We start from the raw sequence: 17324 nt of genomic DNA on the forward strand, positions 1-17324 counted from the left end.
GATGAAGAAGGTAGTAAAGTTCAGCAAACTTCCATGTCTAGCACCGCACCTACATGCCCATCCCCTACCCCGTGGTGTGGACAGCAGCCTACATCCCTGGCATTGCTGTGGCCCGGTCGCATACAGGTCTTGTCCTCCGTGTATCAGGCTTGCATGCTTTGACAGTTCATTGCCACTTTTGTTCACTGTGATGCTAGCACAGGTTCATCTGCCATCATTTTAACTACTGATGGGTCATGATCTCAGGGTCCCAGGATCGAGCCCCACATCAGGCTCTCTGCTCAGCGGGGAGCCTGCTTCCCCCTGCCTCTCTGCCTACTTGTGATCTCTGTCTATCAAATAAATAAATAAAAATCTTAAAAAAAAAAATAATCCAGAATCACCACACATAACACTCAAAACATCTAGTTCTCAACAAAAAAATATTACAAAATATACAAAAAAATTGGAAAGTATGGCCCATTAGCAGGGTAAAAATAACTTGATGGAGACCATTCCTGTGTGCCCAGGTGGCTCAACTGCCTAAGAATCTGACTCTGGCTCACATCATGAGTCCAGGGTCCTAGGATCAAGCCCAGCATCAGGCTCCCTGCTGAGCAAAGAATCTGCTTCTCCCTCTTCCTCTGCCTGCTGCTCCCCCTGCCTGTGCTCTGTCTACCAAATAAATGAATAAAACTGAAAGGAAGAAAGGAAGGAAGGAAGGAAAAAGGGAAAAGAAACCATTCTTGGGAAGTCCAGACATGGGATTTATTAGTCAAAGTTGTTACACCAATGGCCTTAAATATGTTGAATGACCAAAAAAAAAGCCATGGACAAAAAACTAAAGGAAATCAAGAAAATGACATATAAACAAAATGAGAATATTAATAAAGAGACAAAACTTATAAAAAAGGGAACCAAACAGAAATTCTGGAGCTGGAAGTACAATAACTAAAATGAAAAACACTCACTATAGCAGCTCAAAGATTTGAACAAGCAGAAGAAAGGATTAATGAACTTGGAGATAGGACAAGTGAAATTATCCAGTATGAGGAGCAGGAAAAAAAGTAATGAAGAAAAATGAACAGATCCAATAAACCTATGGAACACCATAAAAAGTACCAACATATGTATCATACAATTCCAAGAAGGAAAGGAGCAAAAAAGGTATTTGAAGAAATAATGGCTAGGACTTCTGAAATCTGAAAGGACGTGAATACGCCCGTCCAGGAAACTCACTAAACTCCAACAGGATGAACAAAGAGAGATTCACACTGAGATTGTAGTCAAACTATCAAAACCCAATGACAATAAAAATGAAAGCAGCAGCAGAGAAACAATCCCACATGCACAAAGGGGCCTCAGCGGGACTAGCCGACGATCTCTTTTCACAAACCATGGAAGCCACGAGGTAGCAGGATGGCGCATTGATAAGTTTGAAAGGAAAAACATTTTCAACCAAGAATTCAATATCCAGCAAAACTACCTTTCAAGAATGAAAGTGAAATTAAGACCTTTTCATATAAAGAAAAGCTGACAGAGTCCATTATCAGCAGACCTGCTCTACAAAAAATGCTGAAGGGAGTCCCCGGGGCTGAAATGAAAGGACGTTATGAAAGTGATTCAAAGCCATAGGAAAAAATAAAGAACACTAATAAAAGTAACTAAATAGGTAGTATTACTTTACTTTTGTTAGGGTTTGTAATTCTCCCTACATGATTTAATATTCAAATGCATAAAACAATAATCATACGTCTGTGTTAGCGGACATAAAACAGATAAAGTTGTGCTCTGTGACAATAGCAGGATATTTATACTATTAAAATTACATCTGTATTGTTCAAATTAGGTTGTTATAAGCTTAAGATGTTAATATGATCCCCACAGTAACCACAAGGAAAATAACTAAAAATATACAGATGTACAGAAAAGGAAAGAAAGGAATTAGAATGGTATACTACAAAACACACACACACACAGTTACAAAAAATAGGCAGTAACAGAGAAATTGAGGAACAAAAAAAAAGGATATACATAAGACAGATGACAGAAGTAAATCTTTCATCAATAATCATATAAAATATAAACGGATTAAACTATCCTATTAAAAGTAGAGACTTGCAGGTTGCAGTTTAAATAATCAGGATCCAACTCCATGCAGTCTATGAGACTCACCTTAGATATAAGGAACAAAGAGACTAAAGGATGAAAAATGTATTTTATGCATAGTAACTAGAAGAGAGTTGAAGTGGCTCTAATATTATCAGACACAAGAGACAAGCTGAAACAAAACAAGGTTAGAGAGAAAGAAGGAAATTATAGATTGATAAAGCTTCAATATAGCAAGAAAATATAAACACATACACACCTAACAATAGAGTCCCAAAATAAAGCAAAGATGATAGATTTGAAAGGGGAAGAAAAAGTTCTACGGTAAGGATAGGAGGCTTCAATACTCTGCTTGAAATAATAGATAGAGCCAGACAGGAAATCAACAAGGAAAGAGAACCTGAAGGACATTAAAACCAATTAGGCCGGGGCGCCTGGGTGGCTCAGTGGGTTAAGCCTCTGCCTTCAGCTCAGGTTATGATCCCAGGGTTCTGGGATCGAGCCCTGCATCAGGCTCTCCGCTCAGCGGGGAGCCTGCTTCCTCCTCTCTCTCTGCCTGCCTCTCTGCCTACTTGTGATCTCTGTCTGTCAAATAAATAAATAAAATCTTTAAAAAAAAATAAAATAAAACCAATTAGGCCTAACGGGCATGTATAGAACATTCCGCCCGACATCAGAACACACACTCTTCTCAAACGCACATGGAGCATTTTCCAGATCATACTTTATAGTCTAAAAGCAAGTAATAATGTATTTTATTTTATTCTATTTTATTTTTTAGAGAGAGCAAGCAGGAGGGAAAGGCCAGAGAGGGAGGGTGAGGGAGAGAATCTCAAGCAGGCTCCATGCCCAGGTTGGAGCCCAGTGTGGGGCTTAATCTCATGACCCTGAGATCATGACCTGAGCCAAAATCAAGAGTCAGAGACTTGTGGCACCTGAGTAGCTCAGTGTTAAGCATCTGCCTTCAGCTCAAGTCATGATCCCAGGGTCCTGGGATCGAGCTCCGTATCAGACTCCCTGCTCAGTGGGGAGCCTGCCTCTCCCTCTGCCACTCTCCACTCATACTCTCTCACTCTCAAATAAATAAAATCTTTAAAAAAAAAAAAAAAAGGCAGAGACACTTAACCAACTGAGCCACCCAGGTGCCCTTATAATATATTTTAAAAGATTAAAATCATAAATTATCTTTTCCAATCACATAGAATAAAACTAGAAATCAATTACAGAAGAAAAACTGGAAAATTAAACCAAGGTCTTAAACAATAAATGGGCCAAAGAAGAAATTAAAGGGAATGTAGAAAATACCTAATGCCAAATGGAAACAAGAACAACACACCAAAGCTCACAGGATGTTGTGAAAGCAGTGCAAAAAAGGAAACCTACATCTTTAAAAGCATACATTAAGGGGCATCTGGGTGGCTCAGTCAGTTAAGCATCTGCCTTTGGCTCGGGTCGTGATCCCAGGGTGCCGGGATCAAACCCCATGTTGGGCTCCCTGCTTGTCGGGAAGCTTGCGTCCCCCTCTCCCTTTGCCTGTTGATCCCCCTGCTTGTGCTTTCTGTCAGATAAATAAATAAAATCTTTAAAAACGAGACAACTTCAGTTTCTTGATAAAAGCACTCAGTAAACCAGAAATAAAGGGAAATTTCCTCAGCATAATGAAAATTATATAGAAAAACCTAATGTAATAGATAATGGTAAAGACTGAAGGCTTTAAGATCAGGAAAAAGTAAAGGATGCTCATTTTTGGTATGTCTATCCAACAAAGTACTTGAAATTCTAGCCAGAGCAATTAGGCAAAGAAAATAAGTACAAGGCACCCAAGTTGGAAAAGAAGTAAACTATCTCTGTTCACAGATGACATGATACTCTACTAGAAGACCCTGAAGACTGCACACACCAAGCAAAAAACAAAAAACAAAATCTTAGAAACAAACTAATTCAGCAAACTAGCAATATACAAAATCGAGACATAAAAGTTAGTTGTGTTTCTACACATTGATAATGAACAATCCAGGGGCATTGGGTAGCTCAGTGGGTTAAACGTCCACCTTTGGCTTGGGTCATGATCCCAGCATCCTGGGATTGAGCCCCCCATTGATTGCTGAGCAGGGAGCCTGCTTCTCCCTTTCCTGCTCCCCCTGCTTGTGTTCCCTATCTTGCCATTTCTGTCAAATAAATAAAATCTTTAAAATAAATAAAATCTTTTTAAAAATTAAAATTAAAAATAATCCAAAAAAAGAGATTAAGAAAACAATTCCATTCTCAATAGCATTACAATAAATACAATACTTAGGAATAAATTTAATCAAAGAGGCAAAGAACTAGTACACTGAAAACCAGAAATGATCACTACTAAAAAACAAACAAACAAAAAGAACATGTAAACAAATGAAAATACATCCCATTCTTCCGGAAGACTTGACAGGATTAATATGACACCACCACCCTAACTGATCTACAGATCCAATGCAATCTCTAATAAAAGCTGTGATTTTGCAGAAATAGAAAAATACCATCCTAAAATTCATATGGAATCCCAGACAGGGAACCCAAATAGCCAAAATAATCTTGAAAAAGAACAAAGTTGAAGGACTCCCTCCCTGATTCCTACACTTCCTATAAAACTACAGTAAACGACAGCATGGCACTGGCGTAAGGACAGGCATGTAGATGAACAGAACAGAACCCAGAAAGAAACCCCTATATGTATATGGTCAAGTGATTTTAGAAAAAGGTGCAAAGACCATTTATGAACTGTTCCCCACCCACACACACCCCACCATTCATTATGTTGAAAGTCTAACCCAGTGTGCCTGTATTTGGAGACAGGGACTGTTAACAGGTGATAAAGGTTCAGTGAGATCCTAGAGGCAGGGCTCATCTGATAGGGCTGGTGACCTTGTGCAAGGAAAAGATGTCTGAGATCTTCTCTACCATGTGAGGACACAGTGAGAAGGCAACTGTATATCCGCTAAGAAGAGAACCCTCACTAAGGCTGAATCAGCCTAACCCTTGATCTTGGACTTGGTTTCCAGAACTATGAGAGACAGATTTGTTCTGATATATTTGTTTTTTAAGTCACCCAGTCTGTATTTTTTGGCAGCCTGGGCCGATACAGGCATACCTCCTTTTATTGTGCTTTGCTTTACTGTGTCTCTTACAAACTGAAGACGTGTGGTGACCCTACGTTGAGAAAGTCTATTGGCACTATTTTTCCAACAGCACATACTCACTTTGTGTCTGTCACATTTTGGTAATTCTCTCAATATTTCAAACTTTTTCATTATTATAGTTGCTATAGTGATTAGTGATTATGACTTGTTGAAAGCTTAGACGATGGGTAGCATTTTTTAGAAATAAAATGTTTAGGGGGTGCGAGGGTGGCTTAGTTGATTAATCAGCTGCCTTTGGCTCAGGTCATGATCCCAGGGATCAAGCCCTACTTCAGGCTCCCTGCTCAGCGGGGACCCTGCTTCTCCCTCCACCCCTCCCCCTGCTTATGCACTTTCTCTCTCTCAAATAAATAAAATCTTCAAAAAAATGAAGTGTTTACATTAAGGTTTGTACAGTTTTCTTAGACATAATGCTACTGCACATTTAATACACTGTATTATAAATATAACTTCTTTATGAACAGAGAATCCAGAAATTAATGACTTGCTTTACTGAGATATCTGCTTTACTACAGTGATCTGGAACTGAACACACAGAATCTCCAAGGCGTGCCTATACTATTCAATGGAGAAAACAGTCTTTTCAAAAAATGTTGTAGGGAAAATTGGTTGCAAAAGAAGTTGGACCCTCATAACAATACACAAAAATTAGCTTAAAATAGATCAATGACCAAAACCTAAGACCTATGGGCGCCTGGGTGGCTCAGTGGGTTAAGCCGCTGCCTTCGGCTCAGGTCATGATCTCAGGGTCCTGAGATCGAGTCCCGCATCAGGCTCTCTGCTCAGCAGGAGCCTGCTTCCCTTCCTCTCTCTCTGCCTGCCTCTCTGCCTACTGTGATCTCTCTCTGTCAAATAAATAAATAAAATCTTAAAAAAAAAAAAAAAAACCTAAGACCTAAAGCTATAAAACTCAGGAAAAAACATAGGGACAAATCTTCCTAACCTTAGATTTAGCAACGATTTCTTGGTTATGATGCCCAAAGCACAGGCAACAAAAGAAAAAATAAACTCAACTTCATAAAAATGAAAAATTTTTGTGCATCAAAGGACATAAACAAGAGAGTAGACAGAATTCACAGAATGAGAGTAAATATCCAAAAATCATATATCTGATAAGGGATTACTATGCAAAACATACAAAGAACTTCTACACCTCAACACTTAAAAAAAAAAAAGAACCCAATTCAAAAATCGGCAAAGGAACTGGACAGACATTTCTCCGAAGAAGATATACACATGTCTATAAATGCCTGAAAAGATGCTCAACATCATTATCTATCAGGGAAAATGCAAACCAAAACCACCATGATATACCACTTCACACGCATTAGAATAGATATTTTTTTTTAAATGGAAAATAACAAGTCTTGGTAAGAATGTAGAGAAATTAGAACCCTCTATTCATCACTGGTGGGAATGTAAAATTGTAGAGCTACTGTGGAAAAGTCTGCCCATTCCTCAAAAAGTTAAATGTATAGTTACCCTGACCCAGCAATTTCACTCCCAGAATTAGACCCAGAAGTACTGAAAGGATCCAAGGGGTGCCTAGCTGGCTCAGCTGGTTAAGCAACTCTTGAATTCAGCTCAGATCATGATCTTGGGGTCATGAGACTGAGCCCCACATCAGGCTCTGCGCTGGATGTGGAGCCTGCTTAAGATTCTCTCTCCTCCTTCCTCTGCCCCAGCTCCCCAAGCACTGCTCATGCACTCTCTCCCTGGACCCCAAAAAGGATCCAAAAAGATACCTGTACACCCGCTCACAGCAGCAGTAAGTACAACAGCCAAAAGGCAGAAACACCCACGTGTCCATCAACAGATGAGTGGATAAACAAAAATGACAAAACAAAACAAAAAAACATGGTGTCTACAAAGAAGGTCATTTTTTTTCGGCCATAAAAAAGAACGATATTCTGATACAGGCTACAAAATGGATGAACCTCAAGGACATTATGCAAAGTTACAGAAGCTATAAAGGGGAGACAATGTATTATTCCACTTAAGAGAAATAGGCAAATTCAGACAGAAAATAGAGGAGAGATGGTCAGCGGCTGTGAGAAAAAGGGACAAGGCGAGCTCCTGGGTAACCGCACAGACTCCCCGCCGCAAGTAAGACAGTGGTGAGGGTCACACAACACTGAGAATCTATTTCATGCCACTGAACTGCATACCTAAAAATGGTTAAACAGTAAATTTTATGTTGTCTATATTTTACAATAAAAATGGCAATTATCAACTGTATTATAAAGACACAGAAAAGTATGACTGTTCATCTTTTAAACTTATAATAGGTAAAAATATGTGAATGTGTAGAATTCTTCCCAGTGCGAGTTCTCCAGGATTGAGGAAGCAGCGAAGGGGAGAGCCTGTGTGCGCTCAACAATGTGTGGAGGAGGCCTGTGCCCGATCACCAGGGGCAGAGCCTCTCCCTGCGTGGGGGAGACTAGGTTTTCCTTACCTCTCTCAATTCTCCAAAATGAACATGCACTGCTTTTGGTTTAAGAAAACTGTTTGTTTGTTTTTAATTAGAAACATCCCTGGTCTGTAACAACACTGCGCGGACAATAAATAAAGGGGCGGGGTGTGCGGAGGCGGCGCTCGCGGAACTCGGGCCGTCCTCCGCGGTCAGCGCGCGAAGTCCTCGCGGAGGTGGATCCTCTGGTGCTGGCACATGTTGGAACTGTGCCGGAAGGCCTTCCCACACTTGCTGCACTTGTAGGGCTTCTCGCCCGTGTGGATCCTCCGGTGCTGGACGAGGTACGCGCCCTGGCTAAAGGCCTTCTTGCAATCGCTGCACTTGTACGGCTTCTCTCCGTGGTGCGACCTTTGGTGGTGGATGAGTCTGGAACTGTTGTGGAAGGCCTTCCCACACTCACTGCACTTGTACGGCTTCTCTCCTGTGTGGATCCTCTGGTGCTGGATAAGGTGTGTGCTCTGGCTGAACACTTTGCCACAGTCACTGCATTCGTAGGGCTTCTCGCCGGTGTGGCTTCTCTGATGCTCGACAAGTTTGGTCTTCTGGATGAAGGCTTTCTCGCATTCGCTGCACTTGTAGGGTTTCTCCCCAGTGTGAGTTCTCTGATGCTGGATGAGGTTGGAACTTTGAGTAAAACCTTTGCCGCATTCTTTACATTCGAATGGCTTCTCCCCAGTGTGGGTCCGACGGTGTCGGATAAGGATCGAGCCGTCACTGAAGGCTTTCCCACAGTCGTTACACTTATAGGGTTTCTCTCCAGTGTGGATTCTCTGGTGATAAATAAGGGAAGAATAGGCACTGAAGTGCTTCCCACAATCACCACACTTATAGGGCTTTTCCCCGGTGTGAATCCTCTGATGTTTCATGAGGTTGGGCCTCTGGTTGAATGTCTTCCCACACTCACCGCAACGGTAGGGGATCTCCCCAGAGTGCATCCTTCGGTGATTGATGAACTCGCAGCTCTGACTGAAAGCTTTCCCACACTCGTCACACTTGTAGGGCTTCTCTTCACTATGAAGCCGCTGGTGTTTGACAAGGTTAGCACTGTACCTGAAGGCTTTCCCACAGTAACCACAATAATGCAATTTTTTCCCAAGAGGAATTTTCTGATCGTCTCTAACAACTAAATTTGCACTGAAGAATTCCCCAGAATCATGGACTATATTTGTCTTTTTTGACCTGTGTACACGTTTATGGTTATTGAGGTATGATCTCTGTTCAAAACTTTGTTCACATATATCGCATTTGTGAGGTCTCTGATCAGAGATAGGGCTTGACCAAAACCTGAGGCTTCCCCCAGACTCCTGGATGTTCTCCTCATTGGCCAGTGTGACTGGCCTCAGGCCTCTCTGCTCTACAAGCTTGTCCAGGCTCTCCTCTGGCTCCCAGACACATGCCTGGGTCTCTCCAGGATCAGGTCCTTGGAGAACAGCCTTCTGGAGTTGATCCAACTCTTCCCCACCAAGCATCTCCCCTGAAGACAACTCTTTGTATTCAGTCCTGGTCCCATGACCTGGAACAATGAACAAAACATCTTAGGACCACCTGTTCGGACTTGAGAAGGGAAAAAACGAAGATGCTGCAGACTACCTGTACAGTACCAATTCCGTCACCTCCAAAGTCCCAACACCTGGCAGAGACGACAGCCTGTAGCTCAGAGGCTTACAGACTCTGCCCAAGGCTGCAATCTTGCAGCGGTCCAAGTACTGGAACCCAGAGCTGACCAAGTCTGTTTGCCTTCTGCTTAAGTGGGACTGCAGGGCACTGGTCCTCAGCAGAAAAGGACAGAAGATGGAAGCTTTGCACCACAAGGAGACCAGAGGGGCCCTGAAAGTCATGGAGGACATGGGACAGACAAGGAAGTGAGCCTGACGCCACTAACAACAGCTGATCCACCCAGAGTCCATGGAAGGAAAACGAGCTGCTTCCTCAGAACAGCAGAGGACCAACGTTGTGCCAACCACAGACAAGGGACACACCAAGACCCTCAGCTCTCCCTAGCAGGCTGAACCCATTCTTTGGGCTTTTGTCAGAGGCCTGAGAGGCAACCCAGTTAATCACCAGCCCCTTACACTCAAGATGCCATAGAGAACGCTTCCTGATACCCCCAAGCCTCCATTTCTTACTTCCTGACCAGACAGCCACACATCAACCCCACCTGCGGAAATGTACCACCAGAAGTGCATTCTCTGTGAGAAAGAGAATGTGTACAACTATCCCAAAATGGGGACAACCAAATACTAACAAGAATGGAAAAAAACGGTGGTACATCCATATGATAGAACACTGTACAGCGATGAAACAGAACATACTCCATACCACATGGGCGCCCTCACAACTTCAGATGCCCGGAAGGAGACCAGACACAGCGCTAAGGGGCAGAGTGGCCTCCCAATGTCAGAGAGAAGGACCCTGTGAGGAGCAATGGGAAATGACAGAGGGGGGTCCAGTGGGCTCCCAGGCAAATAGAAGTGTTCTGCATTTTGATTTGGAAGATGGTTTTTACAACAATTCACCGAGTTATAAACAGGATTTATCCTGGTTCTCTAAGAATAGATATTTGATTAAACAAATTTACAAAAGAGAAATTAGAGTTCTTTAGCCAGTGGTTGCTTCCTAGGACATCATCAAGACGTGCAAAATAAAGCTGATCAGAGTTGCCCACAGCAGTGACACCAGAGAGCACCCTTCCCACTGGCACTTGCAGCCAAAGGAGCAATGGAGACTCGTGTATAAACACGGACACTCACGGAGTGAAAAAGGAGATGACAGCAGTACCCACGGGATCACTGCACTCCTGTCAAGAAGGGACCTTTGTCTACGGTGTGGAACGGACAGCACCAGGGAGGGGACAGCGGGCACACCACAGAACACACTGGCATGTGCGCGAGAGACGGTCTTTCTTCCTTGTAACAGTTTCTAATTGCCAAGTGGATAACTTAGAAAAGGACAATGAAGTAACGGTCTGCATCACTGGGTCCCATGTGACCCTCCTCACAGGGTACGAGCTCTGAAGGACAGGGCTCCCCTAACCAGCAAGGCCCCTCTCACCTTCCCAGAAGACTCAACTCAAGAACCTCCACACTGAGGCACCCAAGCTGACAGAGGGGACCTGGACTTCAGCACACGCGATTCCCAGGGTTGCCACGCTGCCCTGATGCACCTCGTTCTAAATACCTAAGTCACTCAGCACGTACGCTGGATCCCAACAAATGCTTGTTCAGCCACTGCTGGGGAAGCGGCCCCCCTCACGCACCTGAGACACTGACTCTCAGTCGCTCTTTCCCCTCGGCGCCCTGTGCGTCCAGGACCCACGGCTCATCCCCTCGTTCCAACTGTGTGATCACCCCAGGCTTGGGACCGGCAGGTCCAGCTCCTGGGAAGAAAACGGGGCCTAGAGTTGGTGCCGAGGACGCAGGGCTGTACGGAGTGTGTCTCATCTACACCGGGGCGGAGGAGAAGCACAGGCAAAGTGGGGTGACCGGAAGTCTGGACGCTCTTGGAGGGCTGGGATGGTCATGAAGACGAGATCTGAGATCTAAGCACTGGGAACAAGAGCCCGGGGACTCTCTCCACCTGGAGATATGCAGTCCCTCTACCTTGGGCCTGGGGCAGGGAGGCAAGTCTTATCTGGGAGCTCAGAGGAGAGAAGCACTGACCCAGCCCCACTTGGCCTCTCGTCTGCACAAACCAGGTCTGCCTAGGACCAGAGGATGAAGTCCCCAGCCCAGCCCCTGCTGAATCATCAGTGCCCAGGGCTGTTCCCTGACCAGTAGCCTAGTGAGGGGACTTACCCAGGGAGACCAGATTCCTGTAGGTCTCCAGCATCACGTCCCTATAGAGGCCCCTCTGAGCAGGGCCCAGACGACCCCACTCCTCCCGGGAGAATAGCACGGCCACGTCCTCAAAGGTCACCTCAGCCTGGAATGACAGGGGCTGCTGCAGGCCCAGGTGTAGGCCTAGGCTGGAACGGCAGAAGCATGCCAGGAACAGCAGCACAGGGGTGACTACAGGCATGATCCCCCAGTACAGGCCAGGGGAGTGACCGGAGTCCCAGGGTCACCCATCCTCTGCTCAATACTCGAGACCAAGATGCCTGACAGTGTCTGCAAAGACAGAGCAGGCAGGGAAGCCCTCTGTGGAGATTTCAGGGAAACTGGATGCTCACCTGGGGCAGGGCAGACAGGTGCAAAGCCGCCATCACCTGGAACCCTGGGCTTCCCAGTGTGAGTCACACCAGTGCTGAAGGAAGAGAGAGGAACACACGGTGGCCCAGCCTGCCCCTCCTGTGGGCAGCTTCAGGGCCACACTCATCCCCATCAACGTACAGCTGGTCACCTGGCAGACTCTGCTCCCTGCCTGGGGCTGCCCTGCCCGACCCTCCCCTACCACAGGGACACCTGCAGGGATGACTCCTCAGGTCATCTGTTCCCCTCAACCTTTCTGACACACCAAGCGGTCTCATTCAGGAGGAAAATGGCACACTCATTCACTTTATATGCAAGAATAAAGTCAACCTGTTAAGTGTTGAGGACAAAAAGAAGTTAAAAAAAAAAAAACAAACCAGAAGGTACAGAACAAAATCAAAGTATAGATGGTAAAAAATACATAAGTAGAAACAAGTTCAGTGGCTGAATAATGGTTAGAAATAAAAGAATTAAACTCACCCACTAGAAGCACAAGATTCTCTAACAGAGACACACAAAATGTACCTGCATAACCTAAAACAAAATAATACAGAAAGGCTGAATATAAGACAAGTGTCTGGGTGGCTCAGTGGGTTCAAGCCTCTGCCTTCGGCTCAGGTCATGATCTCGGGTCCTGGGATCGAGCCCCCCATCGGGCTCTCTGCTCAGCGGGGACCTCCTCTCTCTGTCTGCCTCTCTGCCTGCTTGTGATCTCTCTCTGTCAAGTAAATAAATAAAATCTTAAAAGAAAATGAGTAACACATATTAGTAACAGGGAAACCCACCCAGAAGCTGTCACTGCAGACAAGTGTGTGTCCACCAAGACACTTGGAACACGGAAAGCCAATGCTAATGGGAGGTGCAGAGAGCAACCGGCAAAGCCCCCCGGAATGACAGACCCCAGCGCGCCCCCCTCAGACACACGTGGAACAAGTACAGAATAGTTGTGGAAACAGAGAGATTCCAAGATAGATCTCAAAACTAGTAAGAACATCACACACCAGGCAACAATTCCAAAGATCGATACCATTTGGCAAAACATTCTCTGTTATGCTGGAAATATATGATTAAAAAGGACCACCTCAGGGGCCTTGGGGGGGCTCAGGGAGGTAAGCATCTGCCTTCCGGTCAGGTCACGATCCCAGAGTCCTGGGTTTGTGCCCCACATTGGGCTCCCTGGGGAGTCTGCTTCTCCCTCTCCCTCTGCCCTTCTCCCCACACATATGTGCTTTCTCTCAAATAAATAAAATCTTTAAAAAAAAAAAAAAAGAAATTAGATACAGGGACGCCTGGGTGGCTCCACTGGTTAAGCGACTGCCTTTAGCTCAGGTCATGATCCTAGAGTCCCAGGATCAAGTACCCCATCGGGCTCCCCGCTGAGCGGGACATCTACTTCTCCCTCTTCCCCTCCCCCTCCCATGCTCGCTCTCTCTCCAATTCTCCTTCTCAAATAAATAAATAAAATCTTAAAAAAAAATAAAGAAATTAGACACAGACTAATAAAAGCAATTCAAGAAAAGATGGAAGAAAATAAAGAATACTTGATTTAAAGAAACAAAACATAATCTCAACACTGCTAATAAGACACACAAACATCTGGCAAGTCCAATGGAGGGAGGCAGAAAAGAAATGGAAAAAGAAATACTATTAAGAACAAAAAAGGGGACATAATTCTACATACCACACAAGCAGCAACAGTTGTCAGAGTGCAGTCCAAGACCCTGGGGGCAAAACAGTAGAACTTTATTGAAGGACATCTAACAGAGCTACGGAGCAATAGAGAGTGGGCACAGACAGGACTCAATGTCATAAAAATGTCAGTTCTCTCCAAGTAAATCTATTAATTCTGTACAACCAAAATTGCAACAGGACATAAACATGAAATCTGACCAAAATGACTCAATATCATAATAATGATCCAAGATTGACTAAGGCCTGGCCAGAAGAGAAGTAAAGTTAGGCAGACGCATGTCCTACCACAAACCAGGACTTACTGTGAGACTACGGTAATAAAAGTGAGGTTTATGCATAGTAAAGAAAATGAGGAACAGATCGGTGCACATAGCAGAGACATAACGGCGTGCTAACCAAAATGGTATCGACACAACGGATTGTCCACAGGAAAGTAAAATTCAACTGCTGCCTTCTATGGCACACAAAAATATATTTTAAAAACACTGAAGACCTAAATGTTTAAAACAAAATGTATGGCTATTATAAGAAAATAACATGCAAAATATAGTACATCAAGGACACTTGTTTTCCTCCAAAAATTTCTGTACAAGGCACATTAGAAAAACAAGCTGTAGAATCAAAGATATTTACAAACATACTTAATACATAAAAAAAGACCTACAAAATGTTTTAAAGTACAAAAAAAAGACCATTTATTTTAAAAAATGAACACATGACAACTTGGGAAATCATAGATAATGAAATCAAAGGACACCTGCACGACTCAGTCAGTTAACCCTCTTCCTTCAGCTCAGGTCATGATGCTGGGGTCCTAGGATCGAGGCCCCGTATCAGGCTCCTTGCTCAGTGGGGAGGCTTCTTCTCACTCTGCCTTCCACTCCCCCTGCTTGTGCTCCCTGAGAAGTAAATAAAATCTTTAAAAATTTAAAAAAAAAATCAAAGAGTCCAATAAACATTTGGAAAGGGGGAGCCCGGGTGGCTCAGTCAGTTAAACGTCTGCCTTCAGCTCAGGTCATGATCCTGGGGTCCTGGGATATAGTCCCACACTGGGATCCCTGCTCAGAGAGGGGAGGTTGCTTCTCCCTCTGCCCCACCCCCGCTCGTGCTCTCTCAAATAAAAATCTTTAATTTTTTTTTAAAGATTTATTTATCTCCGGGCGCCTGGGTGGCTCAGTGGGTTAAAGCCTCTGCCTTCGGCTCAGGTCATGATCCCAGGGTCCTGGGATCGAGCCCCACGTCGGGCTCTCTGCTCAGCAGGGAGCCTGCTTCCCTCCCTCTCTCTCTCTGCCTGCCTCTCTGTCTACTTGTGATCTCTCTCTGTCAAATAAATAAATAAAATCTTTTAAAAAAAAATTTATTTATCTGACAGAGATACAGCAAGAGAGGGAACACAAGCAGGGGGAGTGGTAGAGGGAGAAGGAGGCGGGGCTCAGTCCCAGGACCCCAGGATCATGACCCCAGCCAAAGGCAGACGATTCATGAATGAACCACCCAGGTGCCCTTCTAATAAAAAAATTTTTTAAAAAAAATCTGTAAAGGGCACCTGGGTGGCTCAGTGGGTTAAGCTTCTACCTTTGGCTCAGGTCGTGATCTCAGGGTCCTGGGATGGAGGCCTGGGTTGGGCTCTCTGCTCAGCGGGGAGCCTGCTTCTCCCTCTCCCACCCCCCTGCTTGTGTTCCCTCTGGCTGTCTCTCTCTGTCAAGTGAATAAATAAATCAAACCTTAAAAAAGTGAGGGTTGTTTAGGGAACCAAATGGGACTGGGGACCCTGCATCCAAGAGCAATTCCACTTCAACAGTTTTCTTTAAAAAGGGGGGGGGGGGTGCCTGGCTGGTCCAGTCAGTAGAATAGAGGAGTCTCCATCTGCCCACTTTCGCATGGAACCCACATTACAAAGAAAGACGGGGCTGGGGAGGCTGGCTAGCTCAGCTGGTACATCCTGTCCCGCCGACCTTGTGATCCAGCCAGACACTGGCCACAGAGATTACTTCACACGTTTTTTTTGTTTGTTTTTTTTTTTTTTAATTATTTTTTTTTAAATATTTTTTTTTAAAGATTTTATTTATTTATTTGACAGACAGAGATCACAAGTAGGCAGAGAGACAGGCAGAGAGAGAGAGAGGAGGAAGCAGGCTCCCTGCAGAGCAGACAGCCCGACGCGGGGCTCGATCCCAGGACCCTGGGATCATGACCTGAGCCGAAGGCAGAGGCTTTAACCCACTGAGCCACCCAGGCGCCCCTACTTCACACGTTTTTATTCCGTTTTGGTTTTCTTAAAGATTTATTTGCGAGACACAGAGAGACCACAGGGCGGTGGAGGGGGAAGCAGGCTCCCCACCGCGCAGGCGGCCGGACTTGGGACTCGATCCCAGGACCCTGGGATCATGACCGCGCCTAACCCACGAGCCTCCCAGGCGCCCCAAAATTTTCTTTTAAAAGTTGGTGGGTGCGCGCGCGCGTGTGTTTGACGCACCTTCAAGGCACAGAAACAGGCGCATTTATTTAAAAAGTCTTCAGTGTCAGACGTGACCCAAGGCCTCCCGGGAAGAGGAACAGAGTCTGGCCGCCGAGCATCAGAAGCGAAAAAGGGTGGAGGCCGGCGCCGCGGGACTGGCCCTTCGGGAGCTGCCAAAGGCGAGAGGAAGCAGGGAAGCGGCGCGGCGCGGGGGCACGACCGACGCAGGCCGGGCCGGGCACCGAGCGCTCCAGGCAGAGACCGCCGGGGGCAACCGGGCGGCGCGGGGAGGACAACCGCACGCAGAAGCGAGGGCGAGGCCCGGCCCACGCTGGGGGCTGCGCGGAGTCTGGGGCGCTGGTGACCGTCCGCGCGGCGGAGAGGGCCCGGGAAGGGAAGGGGCCTCGAGTCGGCGGGCCAGGCGGGCCCCAGAAGCAGCCCCTCGGGACGGCCGGGGAGGAGACCGCGGAGGAGGACCCTCGGGCGGGGGCCCGGCAAGGAACAACGCGGGCCAGAGCGGCGGACAGCAGACGCCGGGCTGGCACCGCACGGGTCGGGGCTTGCGGCCCATCGGGAAACCCCGAGGGGGGACCGGGGCACTTCGAGCAGGCTCCGACAGTGGGGACAGGGCCCGCCGAGGGACGCGGGGGCGGGAGACACTGTCGACCGCGGGGCGGGGGCCGGGCCGCTCTGTGGTTACGGGGAAGGGCCGGCGGCCCGCGCCCGGGAGCCCTCGCCGGCCCTCACTCACCTCCGCGCCGCAGGCGAGCCGCGCCCGGCCCCGCACCAGCCCCGCCCGCCGCGCCGACCGCTACCGACCGGAAGTGACGCCCTCAGCCCGCGTCCTAGCCGGAGACCACCCCCCCCTCGGGCCGCTCTAGGAAACCGACTCTCAGTAGCTAACCTCCGGGAGGAAGCGACCGGCGGTGCCGAGTCGGGCGCGCGGCCGCAGTCTGGAACCGGAAGCCCGAGACTCCAGAACCCAGGCGGGGGCGAGCAGCTTGGGGATTTGGAGGACCTCGCTTTGGGGGGAGGCTGAAGGCCCTACAGCCAACACAGAACCAGGCCCTTTCCTTTGGAGCTGGGGAGAGAAGCCATGCCACCCCCAGGAGACGGACACCGGGCTTACCGGTGACAGGTTGTAGCACACTGAACCCCGGCCCACGGCGGGAGGGGGGCTTCCTTGGGTGCCGGCTACTAGAGCAACCCCTCCCTGATGGCCACCTCTTGGACAAGGTCCCAGACCACAG

General features: G+C 46.8%; 2 protein-coding genes across 10 annotated transcripts in view; one reads left to right on the forward strand and one right to left on the reverse strand.

Moving 5' to 3' along the window:
• The window catches only part of ZNF7 (zinc finger protein 7), a 205815-nt gene that overhangs the window by 162304 nt on the left and 26187 nt on the right, over positions 1–17324 (forward strand). The window lies entirely within an intron of this gene.
• ZNF34 (zinc finger protein 34) lies at positions 7123–16894 on the reverse strand. 9 transcript variants are annotated; one of them, XM_059165372.1, is made up of 10 exons: positions 16826–16894; positions 16093–16244; positions 14374–14515; positions 13606–13645; positions 12405–12458; positions 12138–12254; positions 11906–11979; positions 11532–11658; positions 10994–11113; positions 7123–9250 (listed from the first exon to the last, which is right to left on the reverse strand). In XM_059165372.1, exons 7-10 carry the CDS (start codon positions 11936–11938, stop codon positions 7887–7889), a joined length of 1644 nt encoding a protein of 547 aa, XP_059021355.1. In that variant the 5' UTR covers positions 11939–11979; positions 12138–12254; positions 12405–12458; positions 13606–13645; positions 14374–14515; positions 16093–16244; positions 16826–16894; the 3' UTR covers positions 7123–7886. The 9 variants fall into 9 exon arrangements, with proteins under 9 accessions (XP_059021355.1, XP_059021352.1, XP_059021350.1 ...); XM_059165369.1 differs by having other exon boundaries at positions 12138–12458; XM_059165367.1 differs by having other exon boundaries at positions 12138–12642.

The sequence above is a fragment of the Mustela lutreola genome, chromosome 3 (genome assembly GCF_030435805.1).
Source record: "Mustela lutreola isolate mMusLut2 chromosome 3, mMusLut2.pri, whole genome shotgun sequence".
In the NCBI taxonomy this organism is placed as follows: Eukaryota; Metazoa; Chordata; class Mammalia; order Carnivora; family Mustelidae; genus Mustela; species Mustela lutreola.